This window comes from Balaenoptera physalus, assembly GCF_965194825.1.
Source record: "Balaenoptera physalus genome assembly, chromosome: 13".
In the NCBI taxonomy this organism is placed as follows: Eukaryota; Metazoa; Chordata; class Mammalia; order Artiodactyla; family Balaenopteridae; genus Balaenoptera; species Balaenoptera physalus.
Window position 1 is genome coordinate 107,980,407 of NC_138892.1, and position 12,780 is coordinate 107,993,186.

At 47.0% G+C, this 12,780-nt stretch overlaps 1 protein-coding gene across 5 annotated transcripts in view; it reads left to right on the forward strand.

Annotated features, from left to right (window-relative positions):
• Window positions 1–12,145, forward strand: part of CECR2 (CECR2 histone acetyl-lysine reader) — a 154,469-nt gene extending 142,324 nt beyond the window's left edge. For 3 of the 5 annotated variants that reach the window (XM_082420839.1, XM_082420841.1, XM_082420843.1), the window contains 3 exons: window positions 7,761–9,063; window positions 10,229–10,340; window positions 10,961–12,145. In XM_082420839.1, coding sequence (XP_082276965.1) covers window positions 7,761–9,063; window positions 10,229–10,340; window positions 10,961–10,966 — 1,421 coding nt within the window. In that variant the 3' untranslated portion in view covers window positions 10,967–12,145. The remainder of the gene's footprint in view (window positions 1–7,760; window positions 9,064–10,228; window positions 10,341–10,960) is intronic. The other 2 variants (XM_082420840.1, XM_082420842.1) reach the window with 1 other exon arrangement.
• The last annotated feature ends 635 nt before the right edge of the window (window positions 12,146–12,780 follow it).

Sequence of the window (12,780 nt, forward strand, 5' to 3'; positions counted from 1 at the left end):
ATATGTGTGTGGGTTTATCTCTGGGCTTTCTGTCCTTTTCCATTGACCTATATTTCTGTTTTTGTGCCAGTACCATACTGTCTTGATTACTGTAGCTTTGTAGTATAGTGTGAAGTCAGGAAGCCTGATTCCTCCAGCTCCGTTTTTCTTTCACAAGATTGCTTTGGCTCTTCGGGCTCTTTTGTGCTTCCATACAAATTGTGAAATTTTTTGTTCTAGTTGTGTGAAAAATGCCATTGGTAGTTTGCTAGGGATTACATTGAATCTGTAGATTGCTTTGGGTAGTATAGTCATTTTCACAATGTTGATTTTTTCCAATCCAAGAACATGGTATATCTCTCTATCTGTTTGTATCATCCATAATTTCTTTCATAAGGTCTTTCGTCTCCTTAGGTAGGTTTATTCCTAGGTATTTTATTCTTTTTGTTGCAGTGATAAATGAAAGTGTTTCCTTAATTTCTCTGTCAGATTTTTCATCATTAGTGTATAGGAATGCAAGAGATTTCTGTGCATTAATTTTGTATCCTGCTACTTTACCAAATTCACTGATTAGCTCTAGTAGTCTTCTGGTAAGCATCTGTAGGATTCTCTATGTATAGTATCGTGTCATCTGCAGACAGTGACAGTTTTACTTCTTTTCCAATTTGGGTTCCTTTTATTTCTTTTTCTTCTCTGATTGTTGTGGCTAAAACTTCCAAAACTATGTTGAGTAATAGTGGTGAGAGTGGACAACCTTGTCTTGTTCCTGATCTTAGAGGAAATGGTTTCAGTTTTTCACCTTTGAGAACTATGATGGCTGTGGGTTTGTCATATATGGCCTTTATTATGTTGAGGTAGGTTCCCTCTATGCCTACTTTCTGGAGAGTTTTTATCATAAATGGGTGTTGAATTTTGTCAAAAGCTTTTTCTGCATCTTTTTCTGATCATATCGTTTTTATCCTTCAGTTTGTAAATATGGTGTATCCCACTGATTGATTTGCATATATTGAAGAATCCTTGCATTCCTGGGATAAACCCCACTTGATCATGGTGTATGATCCTTTTAATGTGCTGTTGGATTCTGTTTGCTAGTATTTTGTTGAGGACTTTTGCATCTATGTTCATCAGTGATTCTGGCCTGTAGTTTTCTTTTTTTGTGACATCTTTGTCTGGTTTTGGTATCAGTGTGATGGTGGCCTTGTAAAATGAGTTTGGGAGTGTTCCTCCGTCTGCTATATTTAGGAAGAGTTTGATAAGGATTGGTGTTAGCTCTTCTCTGAATGTTTGATAGAATTCACCTGTGAAGCCATCTGGTCCTGGGCTTTTCTTTGATGGAAGATTTTTTAATCACAGTTTCAATTTCAGTGCTTGTGATTCGTCTGTTTATATTTTCTATTTCTTCCTGGTTCAGTCTCGGAAGGTTGTGCTTTTCTAAGAATTTGTCCATTCTTCCAGGTTGTCCATTTTATTGGCATATAGGTGCTTGCAGTAATCTCTCATGATCCTTTGTATTTCTGCAGTGTCAGTTGTTACTTCTCCTTTTTCATTTCTAATTCTACTGATTTGAGTCTTCTCCCTTTTTATCTTGATGAGTCTGGCTAATGGTTTATCAATTTTGTTTATCTTCTCAAAGAACCAGCTTTTTTTTTTTTTTTTTTTTTTTTTAAGAACCAGCTTTTATTTGTATTGATCTTTGCTATCGTTTCCTTCATTTCTTTTTCATTTATTTCTGATCTTATTTTTATGATTTCTTTCCTTCTGCTAACTTTGGGGATTTTTTTGTTCTTTTTTCTCTAATTGCTTTAGGTATAAGGTTAGGTTGTTTATTTGAGATGTTTCTTGTTTCTTGAGGTAGGCTTGTATAGCTATAAACTTCCCTCTTAGAACTGCTTTTGCTGCATCCCATAGGTTTTGGGTCGTCGTGTTTTCATTGTCATTTGTTTCTGGGTATTTTTTGATTTCTTCTTTGATTTCTTCATTGATTTCTTGGTTATTTAGTAGCATATTGTTTAGCCTCTGTGTGTTTGTGTTTGTATTATTTTACAGTTTTTTTTCCTGTAATTGATACGTAATCTCATAGCGTTGTGGTTGGAAAAGATGCTTGATATGATTTCAGTTTTCTTAAACTTACTGAGGCTTGATTTGTGACCCAAGATATGATCTATCCTGGAGAATGTTCCATGAGCACTTGAGAAGAAAGTGTATTCTGTTGTTTTTGGATGGAGTGTCCTATAAATAGCAGTTAAGTCCATCTTGTTTAATGTGTCATATAAAGCTTGTGTTTCGTTATTTGGTGATAGTGGGGTGTTAAAGTCCCCTACTATGATTGTGTTACTGTCAGTTTCCCCTTTTATGGCTGTTAGCATTTGCCTTATGTATTGAGGTGCTCCTGTGTTGGGTGCATAAAATTTACAATTGTTATATCTTCTTGGATTGATCCCTTGATCATTATGTAGTGTCCTTCTTTGTCTCTTTTAATAGTCTTCATTTTAAAGAGTATTTTGTCTGATATGAGAATTGCTACTCCAGCTTTCTTTTGATTTCCATTTGCATGGAATATCTTTTTCCATCGTCTCACTTTCAGTCTGTATGTGTCCCTAGGTCTGAAGTGGATCTCTTGTAGACAGCTTATACACGGGTCTTGTTTTTGTATCCATTCAGCCGGTCTGTGTCTTTTGGTTGGAGCATTTAATCCATTTACATTTAAGGTAATTATTAATATCTATGTTCCTATTACCATTTTCTTAATTGTTTTGGGTTTGTTGTTGTAGGTCTTTTCCTTCTCTTGTGTTTCCTGCCTAGAGAAGTTCCTTTAGCATTTGTTGTAAAGCTGGTTTGGTGGTGCTGAATTCTCTTAGCTTTTACTTGTCTGTAAAGGTTTTAATTTCTCCGTCGAATCTGAATGAGATCCTTGCTGGGTAGAGTAATCTTGATTGTAGGTTTTTCCCTTTCATCACTTTAAATGTGTCCTTCCGCTCCCTTCTGGCTTGCAGAGTTTCTGCTGAAAGATCAGCTGTTAACCTTATGGGGATTCCCTTGTATGTTATTTCTTGCTTTTCCCTTACTGCTTTCAGTATTTTTTTCTTTGTATTTAATTTTTGATAGTTTGATTAATATGTGTCTTGGTGTGTTTCTCCATGGATTTATCCTGTATGGGACTCTCTGCGCTTCCTGGACTTGATTGACTATTTCCTTTCCCATATTAGGGAAGTTTTCAACTATAATCTCTTCAAATATTTTCTCCGTCCCTTTCTTTTTCTCTTCTTCTGGGACCCCTATAATTCGAATGTTGGGGCGTTTAATGTTGTCCCAGAGGTCTCTGAGACTGTCCTCAATTCTTTTCATTCTTTTTTCTTTATTCTGCTATTTGGTAGTTATTTCCACTATTTTATCTTCCAGGTCACTTATCCATTCTTCTGCCTCAGTTATTCTGCTATTGATTCCTTCTAGAGGATTTTTAATTTCATTTATTGTGTTGTTCATGATTGTTTGCTCTTTAGTTCTTCTAGGTCCTTGTTAAACGTTTCTTGTATTTTCTCCATTCTAGTTCCAAGATTTGGGATCATCTTTACTATCATTACTCTGAATTCTTTTTCAGGTAGACTGCCTATTTCCTCTTCATTTGTTTGGTCTGGTGGGGTTTTACTTTGCTACTTCATCTGCTGCGTATTTCTCTGTCTTCTCATTTTGCTTAACTTACTTGTGTTTGGGGGTCTCCTTTTTGCAGGCTGAAGGTTCGTAGTTCCCGTTGTTTTTGGTGTCTTCTCCCAGTGGGTAAGATTGGTTCAGTGGGTTGTGTAGGCTTCCTGGTGGAGGGGACTGGTGCCTGTGTTCTGGTGGTTGAGGGTGGATCTTGTTTTCTGGTGGGCAGGACTGCGTTCGGTGGTGTGTTTTTGGGTGTCTGTGACCTTATTATGATTTTAGGCAGCCTCCCTGCTGATGGGTGGTATTGTGTTCCTGTCTTGCTAGCTGTTTGGCATAGGGTGTCCAGCACTGGAGCTTGCCGGTCGTTGAGTGGAGCTGGGTCTTAGCGTTGAGATGGAGGTCTCTGGGAGCGCTCTCGCCGGTGGATACTACTTGGGGTCGGGAGGTCTGGTGGTCCAGTGTCCTGAACCTGGCTCTCCCACCTCAGAGGCTCAGGCCCGACAGCTGGCTGGAGCACCAAGACCCTGTCAGCCACACGGCTTTTGGGAAGTCTTACGTCTTCTGCCAGCATTCAGTAGTTATTCTGCCCAAGTTGTTCCACATGTAGATGTATTTTTTGATATATTTGTGGAGCGGAAGGTGAGCTCCATGTCTTACTCCTCTGCCATCTTGAAGGTCCTCTCTCTTTACACCTCCTGTTGCTAGAGAGGATCCACATTTCATCTGGAAAGGACATAAATCTGGCAATCTCACTTCACGCCTAGCCCATCCACCTTTTTTCCCTTTGTGCTTATTAGTCTGTTTCACTTGCTCACAGCGGGCCCCATGCAGCGGCCTTGCCCCCGGCCCTTCAGACCAGAGTTCCTCGTGAAATGGCTGAGCCGACATTTCAGCTCAGGACGTGCGCTGAGGCTCCTCACAGGACACTCAACTCAAGATGACTCACCTTTTAACACAGACTGTTGTACAAAATGTGGACCGGCCTCCAGCCTCTTTGTCTTCAGATACGCTGGGTTGAGCCAGTCATGGTCCAGGATTTCTGTGATGATCATTGCCGCACAGGTGCAGTGCTTACTGTACCAGGCACTCTTTTTGAGACTTTTACCCGTACTGACCCTCTGAATTCTCAGAGCAAGCCTTTGAGGGAGCTTTTATTATCATCCTCGTTTTTTTTTTTTTTTTTAATTTAATTAATTTATTTATTTTTGGCTGTGTTGGGTCTCCGTCTCTATGTGAGGGCTTTTCTCAAGTTGTGGCAAGCGGGGGCCACTCTTCATCGCGGCGCGCGGTCCTTTCACCACCGCGGCCTCACCTGTTGCGGAGCACAGGCTCCAGACGCACAGGCTCAGTAACTGTGGCTCACGGGCCCAGCCGCTCCACGGCATGTGGGATCTTCCCAGACCAGGGCTCGAACCCACGTCCCCCGCATTGGCAGGCAGACTCTCAACCACTGCGCCACCAGGGAAGCCCCATCCTCGTTTTTAAAGATAGAAATTCCAAGGCACAAAGATGGTTATTTGCCTTCATCTAGTTCTGGGGACAGGGGTGTTTGGGTGGGCCCTGGGACTTGAACCAGACGCACCGGTTCCAGCGTTCGTGTCCTCAACCCCTGCATTATCCAGCCCCACTTAAAAATTGCTGTCCTGAAAGTTACCCATGGGAAATACATTTCCAGTGTTTTACTTAAGGTCCAGTTCTCTCCATTCTTCTCTCCTCGGGTGCATATCTGTGTCTGCTGAGAATGAAGAGTAGTTAGTGAGACCAGCAAATCTTGAAGGGGTTTCTCAAAAATGCCATTTAAGAGAGTAAACCTAAAACTGCAGGAGAAAGGTGACAGGACTCCTTTGTGTGATTAATGCTTGTTTCTGGGATAGACATCTAGCCTGTGTTGCATGTGAGAGAGTGGGGGACACCTGGACTTCTGCAAAATATGATGACGATTCCATGTAAAGTTGGGGGTGGACCTAGAACTCAAACTTCCATTTAGTGTTTCTTTGGAGGAAAGGCCCGTTCCGTGAATATCAGCTTTAGCAAAATTTTCCAGTAATGATTTCAGATGTGTCTGGAATTCAGAGCTTTGGAGGAGAAGTCCCAGGACCAAACCTTGGAGCAGTCTGTCTGTTAGTTGCCATGGATTTTTGTTTGTTTTGTTTGCATTTTATTACCTTAATGGAGTATAGTTGATTTGCAGTGTTGTATTAATTTCTGCTGTACAGCAGTGATTCAGTTATACATATAAATACATTCTTTCCCATGATTGTTTATCACAGGATATAGAATATAGTTCTCTGTGCTATACAGTAGGACCTTGTTGTTCATCTGTCCTATATATAATAATTTGCGTCTGCTAATCCCAAACTCCCAATCCATCCCTCCGCCACTTCCCCTCCCGCTTGGCAGCCACATCTGTTCTCTATGTCTGTGACTCTGTTTTGTAGATAAGGTTATTTGTGTCGTATTTTAGGTTCCACATATAAGTAATATCATATGGTATTTGTCTTTCTCTGACTTCACTTAGTGTGACAATCTCTAGGTCCATCCATGTTGCTGTAAATGGCATTATTTCATTCTTTTTTTATGGCTGAGTAGTATTCCATTGTGTATATGTACCACATCTTCTTTAGCCGTTCATCTGTCGATGGACATTTAGGTTGCTTCCATGTCTTGGCTATTGTAAATAGTGCTGCAGTGAACATTGGGGTGCATGTGTCTTTTCGAATTATGGTTTTCTCCAGATATATGCTCAGGAGTGGGATTGCAGGATCATACGTTAACTCTATTTTTAGTTTTTTAAGGAAACTTCATACCGTTCTCCATAGTGGCTGCATCAATTTACATTCCCACCAACAGTGTAGGAGGGTTCTCTTTTCCCCACATCCTGTCCAACATTTATTATTGGTAGACCTCTTTAATGATGGCCATTCAGACCAGTGTGAGGTGACACCTCATTGTAGTTTGGATTTGCATTTCTCTAATAATTAGTGATGATGAACATCTTTTCATGTGCCTGTTGACCATCTGTATGTCTTCACTGGAGAAATGTCTGTTTTATGTCTTGTGCCCATTTTTTGATTGGTTTGTTTTTATGTTGAGTTGTTTGAGCTGTTTGTATATTTGGAAACTGAGCCCTTGTTGGTCGCATAATTTGCAAATATCTTCTCCCAATCCATAGGTTGTCTTTTCGTTTTGTTTATGGTTTCCTTTGCTGTACAAAAGTTTGTAAGTTTCATTAGGTCCCACTTGTTTATTGTTTATTTTTGTGCATGGTGTGAGGTGTTGCCATGTTTTATGTTGACTGAATGATGAAAAGTGCACATTTTCATTATCATTGTATAGCTTGTACCTTTGATCTTTAAAGCCAGTTTAAAGTTAGTTCATCAGGAGCCTGCGATCCTAGTTGATCTTAAAAGTCATGAATTCTTGATCTTGTCCTTAAGCTCTCACCAGAATCGTATTGTGACCGCCTCTGGGCAACAACTCTGCCCTACCTCAGAGATCATAATGATAAGACGTGTTTATGGCTAAACACAATAGCAAGGGAAAGAATTCTGAGTTTGTAATTAAGCATTTGAGTCTAGTAATTTAGTTTGATTGTTTATTAAATTTCTGTAATACGCTGAAGATGCCTTTTGAGTGTTACACTGTCGGCATCCTGTTTTCAAGATGTCCAGACAAGACGTGTATTTTCATTCATTCAGCAAATACCGATTGAGCCCCGTTTTGTGCGAATGACTGAGTGTGTGGTGGGGAACAGAACCTAGTCCCTACTCCCTTGCGGCGGGTGTCCTGACGGCAGAGGTCGGGTTCCGGCCTTCCTGGTGTTCTCGTGCTGGGTCCCTCCGTCTCACTGTCAGGGCACACAGCCTCCCAACCAGGCCTGCAATTCCAGCGCACCCTCCGTCCTGTTTCACACACATGTCCTTGGAGTCGGGCACACGGATTGCACCCCCTTGCTAGTGTGGAAGGGATTGCGAGGCCTCTGGCAGACCTTGCGGGAGCTGCAGAGCCTTAGCCCTGGTCTGGGTTGGGGGAATCAGGGTGTCCCACCGGGGCCCCACGTCCACGTTGTCTGACCGCCCGTCGTGTGCTGGGGTTTCAGCTCCCGAAGTGCAACTTTGTCTCCGTTTTTCTTGCAGCAGATCCCTTGCCTGGGCTCGAGGAGAAACCAGCCAGTGTTGGTGCTTTGGAGGGGGCGTTCCTCAAGCAGCTACCTCACCCCGCGCCCCTGCTGCAGGCCGACTGTGCCAGGCGGAGCTCGCCCCAGGGAAGGGATGCCGATGGCCCAGAGCTCAGGCACGAGTCCTCGGAGCCTGGAGACAGCTGCCCAGTGAACGCGGGCAGGGGCGCCTGGCTCTCGGGGAGCGGCTTCGCAGGCCCAGCCGCCCAGGGGTGCGCCCTAGCAGACCCGGGGGCGCTGCCTGAAAACGGACTGAGGGTGGAAGCCTCCCCGTGTGGGTCTGAGGGCAAGGGCAGAGCGCCACCGGAGGCCGTGCCACCCGCCGAGCCCGCGTGCTCTGCCCTGTACGCGCCTGGCCTGGAGTACCCCAGCTCCACCGCACGGTACCATGTCGGCCCAGGCCTGCAGGCTGTGGGCCCCGTGATGGGGGGCAAGCCCTCAGCCCCGCACCCTCAGCCTTTTCCCCCTCGGGCGTTTCCGTCCCACGACCCTCATTCTGGAGTCTTCCCCCGGTACCGCCCTCACCAGGGAATGAGGTACCCCTACCAGCCGCCACCTCAGCCTTCCTACCATCACTACCCGCGGACTCCTTATTACTCGTGTCCACAGGGCTTTTCAGACTGGCCGAGACACCTCCCTGCCCCGGGAAGCCCGAGCGGGCCCCCGCCGGCTCAGCCTGCCCCTGCCAGGCCCCTCTTCCTCGATAAGAGCGCTGGGGCCGGGCTGCAGGGCTGCGAGGCGCTGAGCGCTGCCTTAACTTCCCCCACGCGGGTGGACGCCGTGGTCGCCAAGACAGCTGATGGGCAGAATCCTGGCCCAGAGGAGAAGCAGGATGAGTCTATGGAGAGGCCAGAGAGTCCCAAAGAATTTTTAGATCTGGACAACCACAATGCAGCTACCAAGCGGCAGAGTTCACTGTCAGCCAGCGAGTATCTCTACGGCACGCCCCCTGCACCGCTGAGCTCGGGGGTGGGCTTCGGTTCTTCTGTTTTCCCCCCGCACGGAGTGATGCTGCACGCGGGGCCTCCTTACCAGCCGCAGCGGCCGGCCGGGCATTTCCAGCCCAGGGCTTACTCCTCCCCCACGGCTGCTCACCCGCCTCACCGCCCAGTGGTGGCCCAGCCCAATGGCCTGTCCCCCGAGTGCCCCCTCTACCGCTACCCAGAAGAGGGCCTGGGCCACTTCCAGGCTGTGATGATGGAGCAGATGGGCCCTGGAAGTGGGGTGAGGGTGCCTTTCCAGGAGATGCACAGACCATCCGGGTAAGGCTGCACAGAGTGCTTTTTCCTGGGGAAAAAAAGAGTAGCCGGTAGTTTTACAAAGAAAAACGGCCTTGGGAATGAAGGTGGTGTGCGTGGTCTGGGCGCAGGAAGAGCGTGTGGGTCATTGGTGCTGGGGACTTGGAAGGTGCTAGCTTTGGAGTCCAGTTTTGTCTGTGGTGGTTTTTTCCCTAGTGAAAGTGAATTGGCATTTAAGTGACCGTTTGGTTAGATTTTGGACACCTGATGGCCAGCGTTTGGGAGCTGTAGGCAGAGGCTCTCACCTGGGTGAAGGGGTCTCAGACCTGGGGTGGGCGGTCACAGGTGGTGTCCCAGGCTCACTCCTTGCCTCTCATTTCTTCCTCTAACACTGAATGAAAAAACTAGGTTTATCCAGAACTAGGGCAAGTCACATTACTGTCCCCATGAGAATTCTAATAGACCCACCCAGGTAATCTGTCATCCAGGAAGTTTTCAAGTCAGAAGTCTCGGAGCCTCATCATAAAACCAGCATCATCATCCACCTTAAGAACCCGAGTGCCCCTCCCAGGGCCAGCCTCAGAAGACTTTGCTGCATTTGCTTTATACCTCTCTGAATACCTGTTATGTTTCATGTCTTGTCTTTGTCTTCGTCCTCCTGGGGCACAGCCCCAGGCCATTACCCCAGCAAAGGAAGTAACGTCAGCTGGTCTGATGGGAGGCCTTATTTGATTTCTTCAGTTGTCCGCAGAGTGTCCTTGTAGCTCTGTTTCTTTTTGATTTTTTTCCCCATTCAGGATCCATTCGAGGTTCATGGATCTACGAGGTTCATGGATCTACGTTTGGTTGCTGTGCCTGCGTAGTCTCTTAGTTTACAACATTGGCTTTGCTTTCTTTGTTTTTTAAAGACCGGAGGCCGGTTCTGCTGTCAGAGTGCCCCAGACCCTGGATTCTTCTCACTGTTTCCTCATGTTCAGAGTCACATTGAACACCGTTGTCGGGAGTCCTGCACAGGTGGTGTCAGGCGTCTTTCACCCGCCACACCTGGCGGCACCTGTGTCAGTGTCCAGTGTTGATCCCCTGGGTAGTCAAGGCAGGGTCTGCGTGAGACTTTCACAATTAAAGGTTTTTTCCTTTGCACTGAGTCTGTCTTCGCTCATTCTTAACCGTTCCTTACTTACGTCTCTAGACTGCAGATGCACCCGGCCCAGTCCCGGCCCTCGTTCCCAAAGACACCGGCACCAGCAGCTCCGCAGGAGGGGCTGCCACCACATAAGCCCCCAACACTTCCTCTCGATCAGGTCAGAATGATGAAATATCAGAGCTCTTCTTATTCTTCCAGGCGGCAGGAAGTAAGGACTTGTGTTTGTTGCTGTCGATGCAGGGACTGTCCCCGGAAAGGGCTTTGTGTCCTGCGGGCGGCCGGGGAGGGCCCGGCCCAAGCACTCCAGCTGACGGGGCCTCGGAAGCAGCTTCCCTCCCGTACTGGCGAGTCCCTTTTTCCTGTTCTTATGGCACCAGCTGTTTGGGGATTATTTAAACTCCCTTTTCCCAAACTGGCTGCCAGCATTTCTTGGATACGATCCCTTGTCTGTTTTACCCTCCCCACCTACTTCATCTGGGAGAGGCTGGTCCACGGTGCTGGGCGCCGTGCCCGGAGTTGCCCGTGCCGGCTCTCTCTCCCCTGCCCCGACCCGGCCTCCCTGGAGGCAGGAGTCCTCGGCCGCTACAGGGCTGAGCTGTGAGTCGGGCAGTCCAGGATTCAGAGCCCGCACTCCGGCAGAACTGGCTGACGAAGCCAAATTAGGCTGTTTCCCTAGATGGAGAGGAATGCGTGTGCATGCAGTTCCTCGGCTTAATTGTTTTCAACAATTAACACATGTTAATTTTGTTTAAATTGTCTTTATTTTGCTTCCCTCAGAGCTAGTCCAAGGAGGAAACAAGCCCCAGGGAAACAGAAAGCTGCATATGACGAGGGTGGAGAACGGGGAGGAGGGGGGGCACGGCCCCGCCCACCTCTCCCATCATTGGCATCACTTCGTGCGTCCCAGAGCCTGGACGCCCCTCCTCACCGACGCACCTGCTCGCGAGGTCGTGGGCGAGAGTGGAGACCAGATGGGCTGGACTCTGGTGGCTTTTCCAGACCCTGAGACTCTCGTTCAGGGAAGATCATCCTGACCCGGGGGGGGGGGGGCGGTGCTGGGGGGCTGTCACGGCAGCTGCACTCAGGTATACGTTTGGGGAAGGGACTACTCGTGTTGGATGTGTTTGGAGCTGGGTCCAGTTTACAGAGTTTTCATGTTGCCTTTAAGATGATTTCTGTCTTTGGTGGTGAATGTATTGTACATAAAGCCTGCAGGGCGGGTGGTGGGGATGGAGTCTGGCCGGTGGGCCCGCAGCCCTGCTGACCCTCCTCTGTTTACAGCCCTGACCCACTCACATTTGGGAGCTGGGGGAGAGGGCAGGCAAGGCCGCCGTGTTTCCGCTAACGGGCTCTTCCCTATCAGCCTGAGGGGCAGCTCCCTCCCCTGGTGCCCAGGTCCTGGTCCAAGACAGCAGTGCCCCTCCTGGTTGGCTAGCTGCCCCGCCAGATAGTTGTAAACCAATATCAGGAGCATTTATTTGCTCGTTAGAAGGTGAGGTGACACGTCCCCATCACAGACCTGCCGGGACTGTGGTCTAGAAGACGTCACAAGCTTCCTGGCACGAATCACAGTTTGTGGCAGTGACTACTCAGGTTTGTATATGTTTAGTATCAATAAAGAAGCTGCACAGTTTTTAATAGGAAAATGTATTCTATAGATTTACAGCTTGAATTTAGGAATATTTCAGTATATATAGTTTTTATTCATTTTATGTGAATCATAGTAAAATAAGTCATGGTGATTTAAAATAGCTATCAAGAACAAGTTCTTGAAATCACTTGTCTGTCTGTGATAGGAAACAGTTTTACAGTATTAAGTTACTTTATTACAGTTTTAGAAGCCAACGACACTGGATTCTCCCTGTTTAGCATTCTTTGATTTTAGCTGAGATGCCACCAAAGTTAGGACTCATACGTTTTAAACTTTCGAATATCCCACAAAGAAAAAAAAAAAAAAAACAACTAAGGAAGATGCCCTCAAGTTACAGGTTTCTGTAAAGAATAGTGTATTTTTAAGCATGCCTTTGGGATAGTAGAAAAGCTTCCATAAAACATTGGTTGGTTGATTTGCACTTGTTTCTTATAAATTCAACTGTGTGAGGGGCCAAGAGAACCTTGCCTCCAGTCCTGGTGTCCTTGATGAAGCTGGAATAAACCTGCGCTTTCAGTGGGAAAAGAAACAATTTGGAAACATCCGTGTTGTCCCCGTGGAACGCAGGCACCAGATCCGAACGCGTGGATGCTGACCTGCGGGGCGCACGAGGCTTGGGCAGGTTGAGCGCTGGGAACACGGACGCCTCCCAGACACGCTGCACAGAAACACGAATTTTTCCTTACTAGACTAAAATTTGGCGTGCTTTTAAATGGAGTGAGTTTGGGGGCTGTGTTCTCATTGGATCCTGGTTCTTGTTAGAACCCTGTCACTGGCGTGATGCGGTTCAGGGTGGGGAGGTCAGCGTCGCCCCTCGGGAAGGATGGGGTAGGGTTGCGGGCAGGTCCAGGTTGGCCCCCAAGCTGTGAAGGACCGTGCCCAGGACACGCTGCTTCCCCGCGTGTCTGTGCGCCAGCCGGGAGGGGAGACTGCAGCTTTGTACAGC